The sequence below is a fragment of the Oncorhynchus mykiss genome, chromosome 12, assembly GCF_013265735.2.
Source record: "Oncorhynchus mykiss isolate Arlee chromosome 12, USDA_OmykA_1.1, whole genome shotgun sequence".
NCBI classification, from domain to species: domain Eukaryota; kingdom Metazoa; phylum Chordata; class Actinopteri; order Salmoniformes; family Salmonidae; genus Oncorhynchus; species Oncorhynchus mykiss.
Window position 1 is genome coordinate 46,925,420 of NC_048576.1, and position 20,864 is coordinate 46,946,283.

At 40.6% G+C, this 20,864-nt stretch overlaps 1 protein-coding gene across 2 annotated transcripts in view; it reads right to left on the reverse strand.

Annotated features, from left to right (window-relative positions):
- Positions 1-20,864, reverse strand: part of LOC110537699 (transmembrane protein 132E) — a 385,579-nt gene that overhangs the window by 13,963 nt on the left and 350,752 nt on the right. For both annotated transcript variants that reach the window (XM_021623939.2, XM_021623937.2), the window contains exons 7-8: positions 19,582-19,861; positions 8,189-8,383 (exon numbers count right to left, since the gene is read on the reverse strand). In XM_021623939.2, the coding sequence (XP_021479614.1) occupies positions 8,189-8,383; positions 19,582-19,861 (475 nt within the window). The remainder of the gene's footprint in view (positions 1-8,188; positions 8,384-19,581; positions 19,862-20,864) is intronic.

The window sequence follows — 20,864 nt, forward strand, 5'->3', positions numbered from 1 at the left end:
TGTAATAAATCAGATTTTTTTCCCCCACTCCCGTATCTAGGGGGGTTGTTTGGGCTCAGCACAGCATTAAGGCAAATAGGTTAATGAGCAGTGCGAGCATCAACAGTCCGTCTTGTGGATGTGTGCTGCTTCCCCACAGTTGTTCCTTGTAACTTTTTAAAAATCAATTCCAGGATAATATAAGCGGACTGGATGCAGTGTTATAAACAGTAAGACCAATTAGAGAGAACGTTTCCCTATGGAAATCAATGTGTTATGCAGGTAAGAAAGACACTTCAACAGGAGTTGCTTTGCCAGCTATAGACACTCTTAAGAAAGACACCCATGCGTTAAATCAAGGTATAAAAACAACTTAGATTGAATTAAGTGTCAGTTAAGATGTCAGTCTCCATAAGCAACTGCTTTCGTCTTACGCTTTTGCCGCTTTCAAGGAACGGGACACTAATCCAGACGCTTATAAGAAATTCCGCTACAACCTCTGACGAACATCAAACAGGCAAAGCATCAACACAGGACTAAGATCGAATACTACTACGCCGGCTCCGATGTTTGTCGGATGTGGCAGAGCTAGCAAACTATCACAGTTAACAAAGGGAAACCCAGTCGCGAGCCTACCAGATGAGCTGCATGCCTTCTATGCTCGCTTTGAGGCAAGCAACACTGAACCATGCATGACTGCACCAGCTGTTCCGGATGACTGTGTGATCTCACTCTCTTACCAGGAGGCATAGTCTGAGCATGCGCTGATCAGCTGGCAAGTGTCTTCACTGACATTTTCAACTCCCTGACCCTATCTGTAACATCTACATGTTTCAAGCTGACCTCCATAGTCCCTGTGCCCAAGAATGCCAAGGTAACCTGTCTAAATGACTATTGCATCGTTGCACTCACATCTGTAGCCAAGAAATGCTTTGGCTCACATCAACACCATCATCCCAGACACCCTAGACCCAGTCCAATTAGCATACCGCCCAAACAGATCCACAGATGACACAATCTCAAATCTCTATAAATCTCTATTGCACCTCCAGTCCGCTGCCCTCTTCCACCTGGACAAGAGGAACACCTCTGTGAGAATGTATGCTCAGAACCCTGGGACTGAACACCTCCCTCTGCAACTGGAGCCTGGACTTCTTGACGGGCCACCCCCAGGTGGTGAGGGTAGACAACAAATCCGCCATGCTGACCCTCAACACAGGGGCCCCTGAAGGGTGTGTGTTTAGTCTCCTCCTGTACTCCCTATTCACCCACGACTGTGTGGCCATGCACGACTCCAACACCCTCATTACATTTGCTTACTATGACGACAGCCTATACGGATTAAGTCAGTGACGCCAGGACAACAACCTCTACCTCAATATCAGCAAGACAAAGGAGCTCCTCAGTGTCCCATCACTAAGGAATTTACATGATCCACACACACCAACACAGCTGGGATGGCAAGACAATACCTCTTCCTCCTCAGATCTTAAAAAGTTATACAGCTGCACCATTGAGAGCATCATGACTGGCTGCATCACGGCTTGGTATCACGGCTTGCGGCAATCCGACCGCAAGGCACTACAGATGGTAGTGCGTACAGCCCAGTACATCACTGGGGCCGAACTCACTGCTATTCAGAATCTCTGTACGAGGCGGTGTTCAGAGGAAGGCCCTAAAACCTTGCCATAGACTGTTCTGTCTGCTACCTGATGGCAAGCAGAAGCAAAGAGTCTGGAAATAACAGGACCCTGAACAGCTTCTACCCCCAAGCCATAAGACTGCTAAATAGTTAACCAAATAGCTACCCGGACTATTTGCAATGAGCCAGTTTGAACTAACTATTTTGACTCATCACATACGCTGCTGCTACTGCTTATTATCTATCATGTTGCCTCGTCACTTCACCCCTACCTTTATGTACATATAGTGCCTTCAGAAAATATTCAGACTCCTTGACCTTTTACACACTGTTACGTTACAGCCTTAATCTAAAATTATTATTATTTAAAAAAATCTGATCTACACACAATACAAGCCAAAACCAGGTTTTTAGAAATGTTTGCAAATGTATATACAAAAACAAAACAAAAATACCTTAATTAGATAAGTACAGTGCCTTGCGAAAGTATTCGGCCCCCATGAACTTTGCGACCTTTTGCCACATTTCAGGCTTCAAACATAAAGATATAAAACTGTATTTTTTGTGAAGAATCAACAACATGTGGGACACAATCATGAAGTGGAACGACATTTATTGGATATTTCAAACTTTTTTAACAAATCAAAAACTGAATAATTGGGCGTGCAAAATTATTCAGCCCCTTTACTTTCAGTGCAGCAAACTCTCTCCAGAAGTTCAGTGAGGATCTCTGAATGATCCAATGTTGACCTAAATGACTAATGATGATAAATACAATCCACCTGTGTGTAATCAAGTCTCAGTATAAATGCACCTGCACTGTGATAGTCTCAGAGGTCCGTTAAAAGCGCAGAGAGCATCATGAAGAACAAGGAACACACCAGGCAGGTCCGAGATACTGTTGTGAAGAAGTTTAAAGCCGGATTTGGATACAAAAAGATTTCCCAAGCTTTAAACATCACAAGGAGCACTGTGCAAGCGATAATATTGAAATGGAAGGAGTATCAGACCACTGCAAATCTACCAAGACCTGGCCGTCCCTCTAAACTTTCAGCTCATACAAGGAGAAGACTGATCAGAGATGCAGCCAAGAGGCCCATGATCACTCTGGATGAACTGCAGAGATCTACAGCTGAGGTGGGAGACTCTGTCCATAGGACAACAATCAGTCGTATATTGCACAAATCTGGCCTTTATGGAAGAGTGGCAAGAAGAAAGCCATTTCTTAAAGATATCCATAAAAAGTGTTGTTTAAAGTTTGCCACAAGCCACCTGGGAGACACACCAAACATGTGGAAGAAGGTGCTCTGGTCAGATGAAACCAAAATTGAACTTTTTGGCAACAATGCAAAACGTTATGTTTGGCGTAAAAGCAACACAGCTGAACACACCATCCCCACTGTCAAACATGGTGGTGGCAGCATCATGGTTTGGGCCTGCTTTTCTTCAGCAGGGACAGGGAAGATGGTTAAAATTGATGGGAAGATGGATGGAGCCAAATACAGGACCATTCTGGAAGAAAACCTGATGGAGTCTGCAAAAGACCTGAGACTGGGACGGAGATTTGTCTTCCAACAAGACAATGATCCAAAACATAAAGCAAAATCTACAATGGAATGGTTCAAAAATAAACATATCCAGGTGTTAGAATGGCCAAGTCAAAGTCCAGACCTGAATCCAATCGAGAATCTGTGGAAAGAACTGAAAACTGCTGTTCACAAATGCTCTCCATCCAACCTCACTGAGCTTGAGCTGTTTTGCAAGGAGGAATGGGAAAACATTTCAGTCTCTTAATGTGCAAAACTGATAGAGACATACCCCAAGCGACTTACAGCTGTAATCGCAGCAAAAGGTGGCGCTACAAAGTATTAACTTAAGGGGGCTGAATAATTTTGCACGCCCAATTTTTCAGTTTATGATTTGTTAAAAAAGTTTGAAATATCCAATAAATGTCGTTCCACTTCATGATTGTGTCCCACTTGTTGTTGATTCTTCACAAAAAATACAGTTTTATATCTTTATGTTTGAAGCCTGAAATGTGGCAAAAGGTCGCAAAGTTCAAGGGGGCCGAATACTTTCGCAAGGCACTGTATTAAGACCCTTTGCTTTGAGACTCAAAATTGAACTCCGGTGCAAAGTGTTTCCATTGATTATCCTTGAGATGTTTCTACAACTTGATTGGAGTCCACCAGTGGCCAAATTGAATTGATTGGACATGATTTGGAAATGCACACACATGTCTATACAAGGTCCCACAGTTGACAGTGCATGTCAGAGCCATGAGTTCGAACCAGCCATGTGTTCGAAGGAATTGTCTGTAGAGCACCAAGACAGGATTGTGTCGAGGCACAGATCTGGGGAAGAGTACCAAAAAATGTCTGCAGCATTGAAGCTCACCAAGAACACAGTGGCCTCCATCATTCTTAAATGGAAGAAGTTTGGTACCACCAACACTCTTCCTAAAGCTGGCCGCCCGGGCAAACTAAACAATCGGGGGAGTAGGGCCTTTGTCAGGGAGGTGAACAAGAACCCAATGGTCAATCTGACAGAGCTCTAGAGTTCCTCTGTGGAGATGGGAGAACATTCCAGAAGGACAACCATCTCTGTAGCACTCCACCAATCATGCACCTAAAGGCACCTAAATCAGGCACCTAAAGTCTCAGACCACGAGAAACAAGATTATCTGGTCTGATGAAACCAACATTAAACTCTTTGGCCTGAATGCCAGGTGTCATGGCTGGAGGAATCCTGGTACCATCCCTACGGTAAAGCATGGTGGTGGTAGCATCATGATGTGGGGATGTTTTTCAGCGGCAGGGACTGGGAGAATAGTCAGAATCGAGGCAAAGATGAACGGAACATAGTACAGAGAGATTATGGATGAAAACCTGCTCCAGAGCGATCAGGACCTCGGAAGGTGAACCTTCGCCCCAGTCTAACAGGACAACGACCCTAAGCGCACAGCCAAGATAACGCAGGAGTGGCTTCAGGACGAGTCTCTGAATGTCCTTGAGTGGCCCAGCCAGAGCCTGGACATGAACCCAATCGAACATCTCAGGAAATACCTGAAAATAGCTGGCATCAACGCTCCCCATCCAACCTTATAGAGCTTGAGAGGATCTGCATAGAAGAATGGGAGAAAATCCCAAATCAAAATATAATATTTTAGATTCTTCAAAGTAGCCACCCTTTGCCTTGACAGCTTTGCACACCCGTGGCATTCTCTCTACCAGCTTCCTGAGGTAGTCACCTAGAATGCATTTAAATTAACAGGTGTGCCATGTTAAAAGTTAATTTGTGGAATTTCTTTCCTTCTTAACTTCTTTGGGGCAGTATTGGGTAGCTTGGATGAAAAACGTGACCAAATTAAGCTGCCTGCAACTCAGCCGTAAAAGCTAGAATATGCATATAATTAGTACATTTGGATAGAAAACAGTTTCTAAAACTGTTTGAATGATGTCTGTTAGTGTAACAGAACTCATATGGCAGGCAAAAACCTTAGATTTCACACTTCCTGGTTGGATTTTGTAGTTTGTAGTTAGTTTGTAGTTGCAGGCAGCTTGGTTTGTAGTTTTTCAACTCAGCCCCCATTGAAGATACAGGGTGATATTAGTTATGTTTCACTTCCCAAGGCTTCCACTAGATCAACAGTATTTAGAACCTATTTTTAGGTTTCTACTCCAAAGGAGGGGCTCAAAAGGGCTCTTTGAGTGAGTGGTCTGGCAGAGTGCCACAGCCTCGGTCTGGCGCGCTCACGTGAAAGGTAGCTACGTTCCACTTCATTTGTACAGACAAAGGAATTGTCCGGTTTGAACATTAATGAAGTTTTATGTTAAAAACATCCTAAAGATTGATTCCATGCTTAAGTTGGCATGTTTCTACGGGCTGTAACGGAGCTTTTTGAACTTTTCGTCCGACGTTCGGCACGACCTGAACGCGCTTTTGGATTTGTTTACCAAACGCCCTAACAAAAGAAGATATTTGGACATAACTGATGGACATTATCGAACAAATCAAACATTTATCGTGGAACTGGGATTCCTGGGAGTGCATTCTGATGAAGATCATCAAAAGTAAGTGAATATTTAAAATGCTATTTCTGAGTAATGTTGACTACCCAATATGGTGCGTATCTTTTTGGCTGCTTTGTTGCCTAAAGGTTGTACTCAGATTATTGCATGGTTTGCTTTCTCCGTAAAGTTTAAAAAAAAATCTGACACAGCAGTTGCATTAACCTTTTGTGACTAGGGGGCAGTATTTTCATTTTTGAAAAAAAAAAACATTCCCGTAGTAAACGGGATATTAGCCCTATTTTGTAAAATACCAAGCCCATATTATGGCAAGAACAGGTCAAATAAGCAAAGTCCATCATTACTTTAAGACATGAAGGTTAGTCAATATGGAACATTTGAAGAACTCTGAAAGTTTCATCAAGTGCCTATAATGAAACTGGCTCTCATGATGACCGCCACAGGAAAGGAAAACCCAGAGTTACCTCTGCTGCAGAGGATAAGTTCACTAGAGTTACCAGCCCAAATGAATGCTTCACAGAGTTCAAGTAACAGACACATCTCAACATGAACTGTTTGGAGGAGTCATGGTCGAATTGCTGCAAAGAAACCACTACTAAAAGGACACCAATAAGAAGAAGAGACTTGACTTGGGCCAAGAAACACGAGCAACCGACATTAGTCCGGTGGAAATCTGTCCTTTTGGTCTGATGAGTCCAAATTTTAGATTTTTGGTTCCAACCGCTGTGTCTTCGTGAGACACAGAGTAGGTGAATGAAAGATCTCCACATGTGTGGTTACCACTGTGAAGCATGGAGGAGGAGGTTTGATGGTGTGGTGGTGCTTTGCTGGTGACACTGTCTGTGATTTATTTAGAATTCAAGGTACACTTAACCAGCAAAGCTACCACAGCCTTCTGCAGCTCCAGGCTGTGTACAGGCTATTTGACCAAGAAGGAGAGTGATAGAGTGCTGCATAAGATGACCTGGCCTCCACAATCTCCTGACCTCAACCCAAATGAGATGGTTTGGGATGAGTTTGACTGCAGAGTGAAGGAAAAGCAGCCAACAAGTGCTCAGCATATGTGGGAACTACTTCAAGACTGTTGGAATAGCATTCCAGCTGAAGCTGGTTGAGAGAATGCCAAGTGTGCAAAGCTGTCATCAAGGCAAAGGTTGGCTATTTGAAGAATCTCAAATATAAAATATATTTTGATTTGTTCAAAACTTTTTGGGTTACTACATGATTCTATGTGTTATTTCATAGTTTTGATGCCTTCACTAATATTCTACAATATAGAAAATAGTAAAAATAAAGAAAAACCCTTTAATGAGTAGGTGTGTCCAAACTTTTGACTGGTACTGTACCTCAATTACCTTTTATCCCTGCACATCGATTAGGTACTGGGTAACCCGTGTATATAGCCAAGTTATCGTTACTCATTGTGCATGTATTCATCGTGTTATCATCTTGCTATAATTTTTCTATTTTTCTCTCTGGATTGTTGGGAAGTGCCCTTAAGTCAGCATTTCACTGTTAGTCTACACTTGTTGTTTACGAAGCATGTGACAAATAACATTTGATTTGATATCTGTATGTAACGGCTAGCATATACATTTCCTTCGCTTTAAATAGGCAAATTACATTATGTACTGTGCTCAGTACTGTATGCTTAGTTTAATAAACTGTACATCCATTAGTTGTTTTCCTTGAACTTATCTATACAATGGTCTTCATCAGGACGTAGAACGGCATGAGGCGAAAGTCAAGGCTATAACTGTGGTTGACAAACTTACTATCCCGACACGCATGTACGATGTATGATTTACATATATGATATATAATATAGTCGTTCACTAAGGAACATTCATAAAGACCCGCTGTACAACCCACTCCAAATAATGGCGGTGCTCAAGCTGAAATACTTTGAGAAAATAAATATGAATTAAAATAATGTCCTCTTGACACCAATTCGTTAAAATATGGTTTAAATGGCTTTCAATGTAAAGAGGTACTATATATAGAGAAAGAAATTGCTACAGTACAGTGTTATGTTTGCTGGAGTGACCTTCCTCCAAAGATGTGTGAAGTCATGTCCTGGCACAGTCAGACACTTATAATGGCAATGCCTTCTGTAATTTCAGGCAGCTAATTTGACAATGTTTATCATTTTGACCTGACAATGTCTTCTGTCATTGAGTATCTTTGAAGGCCCCAAAAAAGTGGGTCTGTACATTTTAATTTAATTAATTTATTTATTTTCCTTTATTTAACTAGGCAAGTCAGTTAAGAACAAATTATTATTTTCATTGAACATTGAATAAGAGCTTTTGGTTCTATGAGTCAGGCAGTTGCTGTGGTGTTCTATTAACACCATCAAAAGACGTGAAGCTGAATATGTACCTTGGTGAAAATAAACTCACCTATACTCACCTGAGTACCAAGCAATATAATGACAGGTGGCTTATGTATATAAACATATACTTACTGACATCCACACATAAACTTAATGACATCCACACGTATCATCTTATCTATTAATATATTAGTATAGTACCTGCTTTGGTGCAGTAAGTGTCTGCAGGCCAGTTGCCTTGGCAACCATAGTGTGACTGTTGCCAGGGCTGGGCTGTATTGACAGAGCAAGTCCGGAGATAGCATGGACGCGAAGTTCCAAGATGGAGACTTTCTCGTCGGTGACGGAAAACAGCGTCTCTCCCAACATGGCCTCCACGGCGAGTGGAGACTCCACCTGCAAACAACAAGAGACCATTTGACTGTCACACCAATCATTTTGTGTCACGACAGATGGAAATACAGGCAAGTGGGATGGCATGCATGCATCTGTCTATGCGTCTGTCTTTCTGTCCGTCTTGTGTGTGTGTGATATATAAGTCACTTGAGCGGAAACATACACACAGGAGACCGGATGATGACCATGCTGCCATTAACAGGCTCCCAGGGCTCGAAAATAATCCACACTCGACTTCTCTCCAATGGCTGGTTAGCAAAAAACGTTTGAATTCATCGGATGACCTCAGGGCACAACATACAAAATAAAAACCCCACCCATCTCGAGCTAATCCTGGAGCCTTTTGGGGAAAACTGGCAATTCACCTTTTATTCAACTTTTGTTCATTACATTTTTTATTTAATCAAGGTCTCTTTTACAGATGAGCAAACAAACACATTCTTCAGAAAAAAAGGTCCTCAATCAGCCATCTGAATTGCCCTAGAGGCACAAATCATCACATTTTTGAGAGTTTGGGAGATTATTCCATAAGTAAGGTGCAAAAACTAAAAGCAGATTTACCTAACTCAGTGGAGATTGAAGGGATCTCCAGAGTTAGCCATCTCTGAGACCACGTCTGGTAGCTCGTATGTTAACAATGAAGTAAGGTACGGCAGAAGTTGTGCAAGAGGGCTTTATAGGGCTTTATAAACAAAAAGAGTGCTATGCATCGATCTACAAGACTTTCTGATACAGAATGCAGTGATGTGTACTGTACCTTTCACTATGATAAACTGCGTCCAATGGCTTCACTATAGTGGCATCTGCCTTCATATAGATGATATTGCCATAATCTATAACCGATATGAATGTTGATTGAATTATTTGTTTTCTGCTATCCAAATGACGGCCTGCCGGTGATTTTATTTGTGTCGTCCCCCCCCCCCCTCCAGTTTTCTGAAGAAAAAAAATCTCCAAGTGATTTTAATTTTAGATTCCAAAGCATTCCCACGCGTAATAGAGAGATATACACTCGGTGGACAGTGTATTAGGTACACCACCCCGTTCACGAAAATGGTTAGCTCCTACAGACTTTGTAATAAATGAATAAAATCTTATTTACAATGAGGGCCTACACCAGCCAGACCTGTACGACGCTGGGCCAATTGTGCGCCGCCCAATGTGACTCCCAATCACGGCCGGTTGTGATACAGCCTAGATTCAAACCAGGGTGTCTGTAGTGAGTGAGTGAGCACTGAGATGCAGTGCTTTAGACCGCTGCGCCATTCCGGAGCCAAATGGATAGATGACTTCTAAAGTTTCACGAAAGGAGGGGAATTCAGTTGAATGATGATGCACTCTCAGCAGTACAGTTTATTTTCATGTGTTATGTGCCTGTGTTTTCTCACTCTCATTTGAGTTGCCGCAGTATTTTTTGGCAGCAGAAAATTATCAGGGTGAATAACTGAGCTCTGTTTTTGTTTGGCCAAAATGAATGTGGATAACCTATTCACAATGAAATGTGTAATTACAAACAGAAAAAAATTGAATAAGGTAGACATAATCCTAGGCAGAAAAATGGACCACTGCTATGGTTTCTGATGGCTAGGATAACACTAAGAGTTTCAGCAAAACATTAATTTACATTTTGTTTTAAATAAAGTACATTTTAAGGGCAGCCTTTTAAAAGTGTGGAATGTACGTATTGTATCTAGGTCAAAGCTAATGCAACACAAAATGTGACTCATACCACACATACAGTAGATACATGCAGTACATAGGTCATAAGTTAGGATGCACTTCTCCTGTACTAACAACCATTATCAAGTGTTCCCTCACTCCGTCACAAGTGTGGAGTTGATAGAAATGGGTGTTATAAGTGCACCATAACAATGTCTTTGGTTGTGTCCCAAATGGCACCATATTCCCTATAAAGTGCATTGTTTTTTGTTTTATGGGCCCTAGTCAAAAGGATTGCACTAAATAGGGAATAGGGTACCATTTGGAACACAACCCATGGCTCCTGTCTCCTCTAGGCCACAGAAAGCTTTTATCTTCGACAAGGAGAACGATAAAACATGTACAGTGCCTTGCGAAAGTATTCGGCCCCCTTGAACTTTGCGACCTTTTGCCACATTTCAGGCTTCAAACATAAATATATAAAACTGTATTTTTTTGGTGAAGAATCAACAACAAGTGGGACACAATCATGAAGTGGAACGACATTTATTGGATATTTGAAACTTTTTTAACAAATCAAAAACTGAAAAATTGGGCGTGCAAAATTATTCAGCCCCCTTAAGTTAATACTTTGTAGCGCCACCTTTTGCTGTGATTACAGCTGTAAGTCGCTTGCGGTATGTCTCTATCAGTTTTGCACATCGAGAGACTGACATTTTTTCCCATTCCTCCTTGCAAAGCAGCTCGAGCTCAGTGAGGTTGGATGGAGAGCATTTGTGAACAGCAGTTTTCAGTTCTTTCCACAGATTGTCGATTGGATTCAGGTCTGGACTTTGACTTGGCCATTCTAACACCTGGATATGTTTATTTTTGAACCATTCCATTGTAGATTTTGCTTTATGTTTTGGATCATTGTCTTGTTGGAAGACAAATCTCCGTCCCAGTCTTAGGTCTTTTGCAGACTCCATCAGGTTTTCTTCCAGAATGGTCCTGTATTTGGCTCCATCCATCTTCCCATCAATTTTAACCATCTTCCCTGTCCCTGCTGAAGAAAAGCAGGCCCAAACCATGATGCTGCCACCACCATGTTTGACAGTGGGGATGGTGTGTTCAGCTGTGTTGCTTTTACGCCAAACATAACGTTTTGCATTGTTGCCAAAAAGTTCAATTTTGGCTTCATCTGACCAGAGCACCTTCTTCCACATGTTTGGTGTGTCTCCCAGGTGGCTTGTGGCAAACTTTAAACAACACTTTTTATGGATATCTTTAAGAAATGGCTTTCTTCTTGCCACTCTTCCATAAAGGCCAGATTTGTGCAATATACGACTGATTGTTGTCCTATGGACAGAGTCTCCCACCTCAGCTGTAGATCTCTGCAGTTCATCCAGAGTGATCATGGGCCTCTTGGCTGCATCTCTGATCAGTCTTCTCCTTGTATGAGCTGAAAGTTTAGAGGGACGGCCAGGTCTTGGTAGATTTGCAGTGGTCTGATACTCCTTCCATTTCAATATTATCTGAAGGCACTGTATACAGTATACACTACATGATCAAAAGTATGTGGACACCGGCTCGTCAAAGATCTCATTCCAAAATCATTGGCATTAAATATGGAGTTGGTCCCCTCTTTGTTGCTATAACAGCCTCCACTCTTTTGTGAAGGGTTTCCACTAGGGCCCCCGAGTGGCGCAGCTGTCTAAGGCACTGCATCTCAGTGCTTGAGGGGTCACGACAGACATCCTGGTTCGAATCCAGGCTGTATCACAACCGGCCGTAACCCATGGGGAGGGGGTCACACTCAGACATTCAGAGAGGGGGTATATTATTGTGACTCTGGTGGCACAAAATCAAAAGTCTGACTGCATGGAGATGCTTGGGAATACGGTCAATACCGTATTCCACCCCGTATTGTGGGTGTTTCAGGAAAAGGTGTACATTTGACCTCCATCATCTAGGATGTGACAATGGTTAATAAAATCTCTAAATTTTTGCCCATTTTTTTTGCGCGGTCTTGCAGGTCTTCTCATGCAGCTGCAACAGTAAGTGCATTTGTAAATCAGGACCTTTTTTGAGTTGGGCTCTGGGATGGTGCAACTGTTGAGAATGGGAGTTTATGGTTGTGTGGGGGGAAAGGGTTGAGTGTGTGTAGGTGTATGTGTGTATCCCACAACTGTTGCGAAGGAGTAAAAGATGTTAGGTACAATAGAGGATGATCCACATCTATATATAATACAAATCGAGGTGAGGGTGATGGAAATGTATTTGGCAGTTGATCTACTTGAATTCGGTAAATGGCACTGTGTGCTCTTTTCGAAGGATGGATCCCAGTCTGTTCAGGGCTATGGGATGCAGGGGTCGGAGGTGGTGTTCAGGGCATTGGGATGATGGCCCAGCTCGGGATGAGGAGGGCTTTTAGCAGGTGGAATGGTGGGGACCAATTGGAGGTTTACTTAGTAGCAATGCAAATATCATGGTACAGCTATATAGACACTCAATCATCATGTTACTTTTTAATGGTACGTTTACAAACATATATTTTGATAAATAGAATTGAAAGTTGTGTCTCATTATGTTAAGTGGTGAAATAAGTATAGCTAGTTACAATTGTAATGGCCTCGCAGATAATAAGAAAAGACGATCAGTATTTACCTGGCTAAAAGAGAAGGAATACAAAATATATTGTTTACAGGAAACCCATTCAACAAGTTTAGATGAAGTTTTGTAGAAAAATAACTGGGGGGGGGGGGGGAAATATATTTTTCCCATGGGCAAAGAAATTCAAAAGGGGTGATGGTTTTAATTAACAGTAATTTTGAACCAAATGTGCAAATTGTCCAAACAGATAGAAGGTAAATTGATTATTTTAAATATGTTATTGGACAATAAACAGATATGGCTTATTAACCTATATGGTCCGAATAATGATGATCCAAGCTTCTTTGAAAATATATATAAGAATTTATCAACTCTACAAGCAACACTAGACTCTATTATTATGGCGGGAGATTTTAATATGGTCTTAAATACCTCTATGGACCGGAAAGGAAATCACACAACAAAAGATCACCCTCAAGCACTTAAGGAAATCATGAATGTCATGGATATATTGGAATTAGTGGATATATGGAGACTTAAATACCCTGACCTAGTGAGATATACATGACGGAGGCTTAATCAAGCTAGTCGTCTTGACTACTTTCTTATGCCATTCTCTCCGGCACCAAAAGTTTAAAAAGTGTTGATAGGGGACAGAATGCGGTGGGCTCATCACATAATTGGCATATATATTACTCTTACGGAATTTCCACGTGGGCGAGGATATTAGAAATTTAATCAAAGCCTACTAGATGATAAATTGTTTAGATCTAGGACAGAAGAATTTATAACATACTTTTTCAGACATAACATAGGTACAGCAGATCCCCTTATTGTATGGGACACGTTTAAGTGTGCCTTTAGAGGCCATGCAATTCAGTACTCATCAATAAAACAAAAGCAATTTAGATCAAAAAAGTCCATATTAACAAAGGAAATTGAAGGACTAACAGTACAGTTAGATAGCAATAAAAACGGTACCATAGAGGCACAGAATAAGTTAGAGGGGGAAAAAAAGAAATGGAAGAACTTATTCAAGAAAGATCCAGTGTTATAGATTATAAAAATAAGGCGAACTGGATGGAATATGGGGAAAAATACACCAAATTATTTTTCAATCTTGAAATGCTACCAATTTTTTTTTATTAAAACTTGTTACAAATGATGGAGTCACGCATGATTCACCAAATTATATTTTGAAAGAGGATGTAAAGTACTTTAAGAATATATAAATGGTAGATTATCAGACACGCAACAAGAAGGTCTGATATCATTATTACTGAAACAGGACCCAAGTGGTAAAAATAAAGATCCAGTCCATTTAAAAAATTGGAGACCTCTTACACTTCAGTGTTGTGATGCAAAAATCCTAGCAAAATGCTTGGCGCATAGAATTTAAAACATATTGTCAGATATTAATCATCCTAATCAGACAGGTTTTTTACATGAACTGGAGATAATGAATTGGAGATAATATAAGACTAGTACTGGAAACAATAGAATACTATGAAATATTGGGGACACCAGGCCTGGTTTTCATAGCTGATTTTGAAAAGGCTTTTGATAAAGTAAGACTGGAGTTTATATATAAATGCATAGAATATTTCAATTTTGGGGAATCTCTTATAAAATGGGTTAAAGTTATGTATAGTAACCCTAGGTGTAAAATAGTAAATAATGGCTACATCTCAGAAAGTTTTAAACTCTCTATAGGAGTAAAACAAGGTTGTCCACTATCGGCATATCTATTTATTATTGCCATTATTTATTATTAGCTGTTAAGATTAGATCATACAATAATATTAAGGGATTAGAAATCTGTGGCTTAAAAACGAAGGTGTCATTGTACGCTGATGATTCATGTTTTCTTTTAAAACCACAATTAAAGTCTCTCCACAGCCTCATAGAGGATCTAGATACTTTTGCTATTCTCTCTGGATTAAAACCAAATTATGATAAATGTACTATATTACGTATTGGATCACTAAAAAAATGCTAATTTTATATTACCATGTAGTTTACCAATAAAATGGTCTGATGGAGATGTGGACACACTCGGTATACAAATCCCGAAAGAAAGAAAGTATCTCACTCCAATACATTTTTATAGAAATGTAACAAAAATAGATAAGATCTTGCTACCATGGAAAGGAAAATACCTGTCTATTTGTGGAAAAATCACTCTGATGAACTCTTTAGTCATATCACAGTTTACCTATTTGCTTATGGTTTTGCCTACATCTAGTGACCTGCTTTTTAAATGATATGAACATAAAATATTCATTTTTATTTGGAAAGGCAAGCCAGATAAAATTAAAAGGGCCTATTTATATAACAAATATGAATTCGGAGAGCAGAAATGATTAAATATTAAAGCATTAGACCTCTCACTAAAGGCATCAGTCATACAAAAGGTATACTTAAATCCAAACTGCTTCTCTAGTAAATTGGTACGAATGTCTCATCCTATGTTCAAGAAGGGCCCATTTCCCTTTATTCAGATTACACCGGCCCACTTTCGATTGTTTGAAAAGGAAATAATCTCCAAAATATCTTTATTTTTTAAACAAGCCTTAGAAAGTTGGTTGCAATTTCAGTTTAATCCACCTGAAAAGACAGAACAAATAATACAACAAATATTGTAGTTAAATTCAAATATACTAATTGATAAAAAAAACAATTTTTCGAAGAAATGTTTAAAAAATTTATAATTTTTGTGAATGATGTCATAAATAGGACTGGTGAAGTTATGTCACCCATGCAGCTAACACAGACAAATAGAAATGTCTGCTCTACCCCAAATTACAACCAATTAATTGCAGCATTACCACAAAAAATGGAAGAGGCAAGTAGAAGGGGAAAAAAGTAAGGAATTTGTATTTCAGCCCTGTATTAAAGAACATATGGTTAAAGAAATGGTTAAAGAAAAGTGTAATAAATAAAAACATATACCAATTTAATTTAAGGACCAATAAACTGACAGCTGTGCCATATAAATTGCAAAATAGTTGGGAAGAGATTTTCGATGTACCCATTCCATGGCACATGGTTTATGAATTGACACCGATGCAAAACTTCACATTTTTCAATTTAAATTACTATACAAAATTCTTGCAACTAATTGAATGTTATACTTCCAGAGGCAGTTTGGAACTCAGGAGTGAGTGTTTCAACTGAGGATAGACAATTTTTACGCGTTACGCACTTCAGTACTCGGCGGTCCTGTTCTGTGAGCTTGTGTGGCCTACCACGTCGCGACTGAGCCGTTGTTGCTCCTAGACGTTTCCACTTCCCAATAACAGCACTTACAATTGACTGGGGCAGCTCTAGCAAGGCATAATTTTGACGAACTGACTTGTTGGAAAGGTGGCATCCAATGACGGTGTCCTGTTGAAAGTCACTTAGCTTTTCAGTAAGGCCATTCTACTGGCAATGTTTGTCTATGGAGATTGCATGGCGGTGTGCTCAATTTTATACCCTTCAGCAACGGGTGTTGCTGAAATAGCCAATCCACTCATTTGAAGGGGTGTCCACATACTTGTGTATATATAGTGTATATCGACTAATTGTGTGATTAAGTAAGGTCTCTCACAACTGTGTAAACAATACAAAATTGGACTCTTACACCCTTTGTAGTGCCGTACTTTTAGCCAAAGAAATAATTAGCTTTCCAAAAAAGAGAGAAGGAAGAATGGTGGGGAAGGCCAAAGCATACATTTCACAAAAGTGCTGTTCCGACCTTTAATTCGGGGTTCACAGCAAACTTGTGAAACCTATTGTTATACTTAGATATCAAATTACACAAACCCTCATATCTGACACCCCATTTGACCTAAAGATGTGGAACTTTGTATGTAGGTGTCTTTCCTCATATGTCCAAATAAGACTAAATTTGGTATGCAGGCCCATGGTACATCTCTTAGTTGGTTAAAAGATGGCTGATGGCTTTTATGTATCCATTTAAATCCTTTGTAAATCCACTTCACAATGGCCTATCAACTTGAAACGTTTTAGGGTCATCAAAGACATTACCATGATTAACCATGTTAAGTTTGGAATTGACATCTTAAAAAAAGAAAGAAACTATTCTGCCCAACAAAGGCAAAACGTAGCAACTACGTATTTTTTCTTCTTCCGGGAAAATCTGACTTAAAAGTTAATGGATTCTATTAAAATGTACCATGTTTCAAGTTAAACTGTAGTTTGTTTGTATCCTGTGTAGTGAATGATTAGATTAGGCTATGAAATTGTGTGTATGCTAATTTAGAAACCATGACCTAATCAGAGAAGAGGAAATTGCATAGGATCAGAGAGCAGGGTCAGGCCCAGAACAAAAGATGGATGAAGTGGGATCTGACTAAACAAAGAGAGGAGCATGGACATTCCACAGGGGAGCCAGAGGGAAACTCATTGGGGTCATAAAATGTATAGCTGGTGAGGTGACAACTACAAGGGGAGAGTATGAAATGGGTTGTGAACTTTCTAAATGGATGCACTCAGCTGACTGTATCCTTGGAATTAAACACTTGAAACTTCTCTTGAGCTTTTGGTCTCAATTCCTTATTGCAAAGAGGTTGCAATATAATTTTCTTTTTTAAACAAAGTATTTTTCTGTCTAGACAGACAGCAATTTATGATTCTCCATGATATATTCTGATCAACTGGCTTGATCTTGTGTCAGGAAAAAAAATACCACATTAATCAGATAATATACAGTGCCTTGCGAAAGTATTCGGCCCCCTTGAACTTTGCGACCTTTTGCCACAATTCAGGCTTCAAACATAAAGATATAAAACTGTATTTTTTTGTGAAGAATCAACAACAAGTGGGACACAATCATGAAGTGGAACGACATTTGTAAGTCGCTTGGGGTATGTCTCTATCAGTTTTGCACATCGAGAGACTGACATTTTTTCCCATTCCTCCTTGCATAACAGCTCGAGCTCAGTGAGGTTGGATGGAGAGCATTTGTGAACAGCAGTTTTCAGTTCTTTCCACAGATTCTCGATTGGATTCAGGACTTTGACTTGGCCATTGTAACACCTGGATATGTTCATTTTTGAACCATTCCATTGTAGATTTTGCTTTATGTTTTGGATCATTGTCTTGTTGGAAGACAAATCTCCGTCCCAGTCTCAGGTCTTTTGCAGACACCATCAGGTTTTCTTCCAGAATGGTCCTGTATTTGGCTCCATCCATCTTCCCATCAATTTTAACCATCTTCCCTGTCCCTGCTGAAGAAAAGCAGGCCCAAACCATGATGCTGCCACCACGATGTTTGACAGTGGGGATGGTGTGTTCAGCTGTGTTGCTTTTACGCCAAACATAACGTTTTGCATTGTTGCCAAAAAGTTCAATTTTGGTTTCATCTGACCAGAGCACCTTCTTCCACATGTTTGGTGTGTCTCCGAGGTGTTTGGTGTGTCTCCGAACACTTTTTATGGATATCTTTAAGAAATGGCTTTCTTCTTGCCACTCTTCCATAAAGGCCAGGTTTGTGCAATATACGACCGATTGTTGTCCTATGGACAGAGTCTCCCACCTCAGCTGTAGATCTCTGCAGTTCATCCAGAGTGATCATGGGCCTCTTGGCAGCATCTCTGATCAGTCTTCTCCTTGTATGAGCTGAAAGTTTAGAGGGACGGCCAGGTCTTGGTAGATTTGCAGTGGTCTGATACTCCTTCCATTTCAATATTATCGCTTGCACAGTGCTCCTTGGGATGTTTAAAGCTTGGGAAATCTTTTTGTATCCAAATCTGGCTTTAAACTTCTTCACAACAGTATCAGTATCTCGGACCTGCCTGGTGTGTTCCTTGTTCTTCATGATGCTCTCTGCGCTTTTAACGGACCTCTGAGACTATCACAGTGCAGGTGCATTCATACGGAGACTTGATTACACACAGGTGGATTGTATTTATCATCATTAGTCATTTAGGTCAACATTGGATCATTCAGAGATCCTCACTGAACTTCTGTAGAGAGGTTGCTGCACTGAAAGTAAAGGGGCTGAATAATTTTGCACGCCCAATTTTTCAGTTTTTGATTTGTTAAAAAAGTTTGAAATATCCAATAAATGTCGTTCCACTTCATGATTGTGTCCCACTTGTTGTTGATTCTTCACAAAAAAATACAGTTTTATATCTTTATGTTTGAAGCCTGAAATGTGGCAAAAGGTTGCAAAGTTCAAAGGGGCCGAATACTTTCGCAAGGCACTGTATCTGGCCATTACAACAGATCAAATATTTGAGTTACTTTGTTTTGCATTTGTAGGGCAGTATTAACAATTCACGTTTGTTCTAGGCTACTCTTAATTTTCTAGGACAGACAGGTCCAGCAGTCCTTGTGCACCCTAAAATATGCTATAAACTTGAGATCTTTTGATTTCTCCCAGCCTTCTAAGCCATTGATCACTCAGGTTGGTAAAGCTGTTAACTGCACAGTGGGAGACTAGGCGGATGACCATATAGAGAACATTCCTATGCAGATGAAGCCATCTTTAAAAGGAAGGACGACCACAGACAGATCTCATTCATAATTTAATCCTCGTAGAGCATTCCATTACAAATACGAAATGGGTTTAAGTATTGAGGGAGAGTTATACTTTTCTCGCTTTCACATGTCCAGTTTGTCTAGGTCAGTGTGCATGAAGCAGAACATATCTTGTCTCGCACTCTTCAAACGCTTCTGCATATTACATCTGCACTTTGGTCAAGTGTGATCCAAGCACTCTACATCAGTGTCAAGTTACTATTAGCCTCTAGGGCTCTAGCCTATAATGCTTTTGAGTGCAAGAACATCAATTAAGGAAAAGAGACCATTGAAAAAAGCTATTTAATTTCTCAGACTTTGGAGACCTAGCCAATGTTCTATAGCTTCAGCACAGTGAATACAATTGAAAGAAGCTACTTCACTTTTCAAACTTTGGAGAACTAGCCAAGGTTCAATACCTTCAGTACAGTGGACCCCAGCTCCAGGCCCACCAGCACAGTGCGGTCCACCAGCTCAGCTATCCTGGGGTCGACCACTTTCAGCGAGTCTTGCACCAGGTCGGTCACATCCACCTGCCAGTCGGGCCCCAGCATGGTGATAACCTGGTCAGTGCCCTCGGTGGAGGTGGTGTGGAACTGGGTCAGGACCTTGACCAGGGTGCGCTGGTACTGCAGGGTGCAGCCCCGACTCACTCGCCGGTCGTCCTCGTCGTCATCCACATCACTGTCTCTGGCGCTCCTGATTGAGAGAGAGGGGTGACAAATGGTCAGTGATGTTAGTATCAATACCGTAACCATGGTCAATATCATTGCCGGTATCAGTTCCATTACCAGTGTCAATACCATTACCCATGTCAAAACCGTATCCAGTGTCAAAGTTTACAACAACAGAGGTGAACCAAGTAAAAATGTATTTGCTTTACTATTTACTAAACAGTTTCAGCAGTTTATCATAACCTTTAATGATGCATGTTTACTTAATACGTTTGTGGAAGATGCTGTAGTGTAGTTAAATCCTGCGTCCTGTTTCAGGAGATGATGTTATTAATTGCTTCTTATCATTATATAATTAACATCATAGCACTTGATGTGATGAGAGGCCCAACACTAATCCATATGGGGGACATTTGTTACAATGTCTGTTCCAATGTGCCCTTCGTGAGGGAAAAATCCTACAACCTGGCACAAAACTCCAAAGACGACCAATCAAGCAAGATTTGGACGTGTGCCTTCCATTCTTTCCTCAGCAGTCTGACATGCTGCCGGCATTCCCTAAATGCTAAAAAGCTCTCCTCTGTTTCCAAGGGTAATTAATCTTTGCTCTGACTTATCCTTTCAGATAACTTGAGAAGCAGGAGCGACAGCAAGCAGTCAGTGACTGACAAAGCATTTACCATCCATTGATTCCCGGAGCCCGGGAAAGCAGGCCTGTCCTGTGTTCCCTAAAAGGTCTGACAATACTCGAACATGTATCACGTCCCCTGGCAGGCTGACGCTAGACATTTTAAGGCTAACATGTGCTGTTCCTCTTCTTGTACAACAAAGCCGCAATGGCAGTGGAGAGACAGACGAGAGTGTAGACGAGCGTTCAGTTAAGACTAGGTAAACATGAGAGAAAGCATGACTCTCTTCATTGAGTATCATGACTCTCGCACAGGTCAGAGAGAGTTTGCCAGGTTGAGCCTGTACCTAGAAATACATTTTTTTCACACAGTGAAGTTTTTTTGTCCATGTTCTGACGA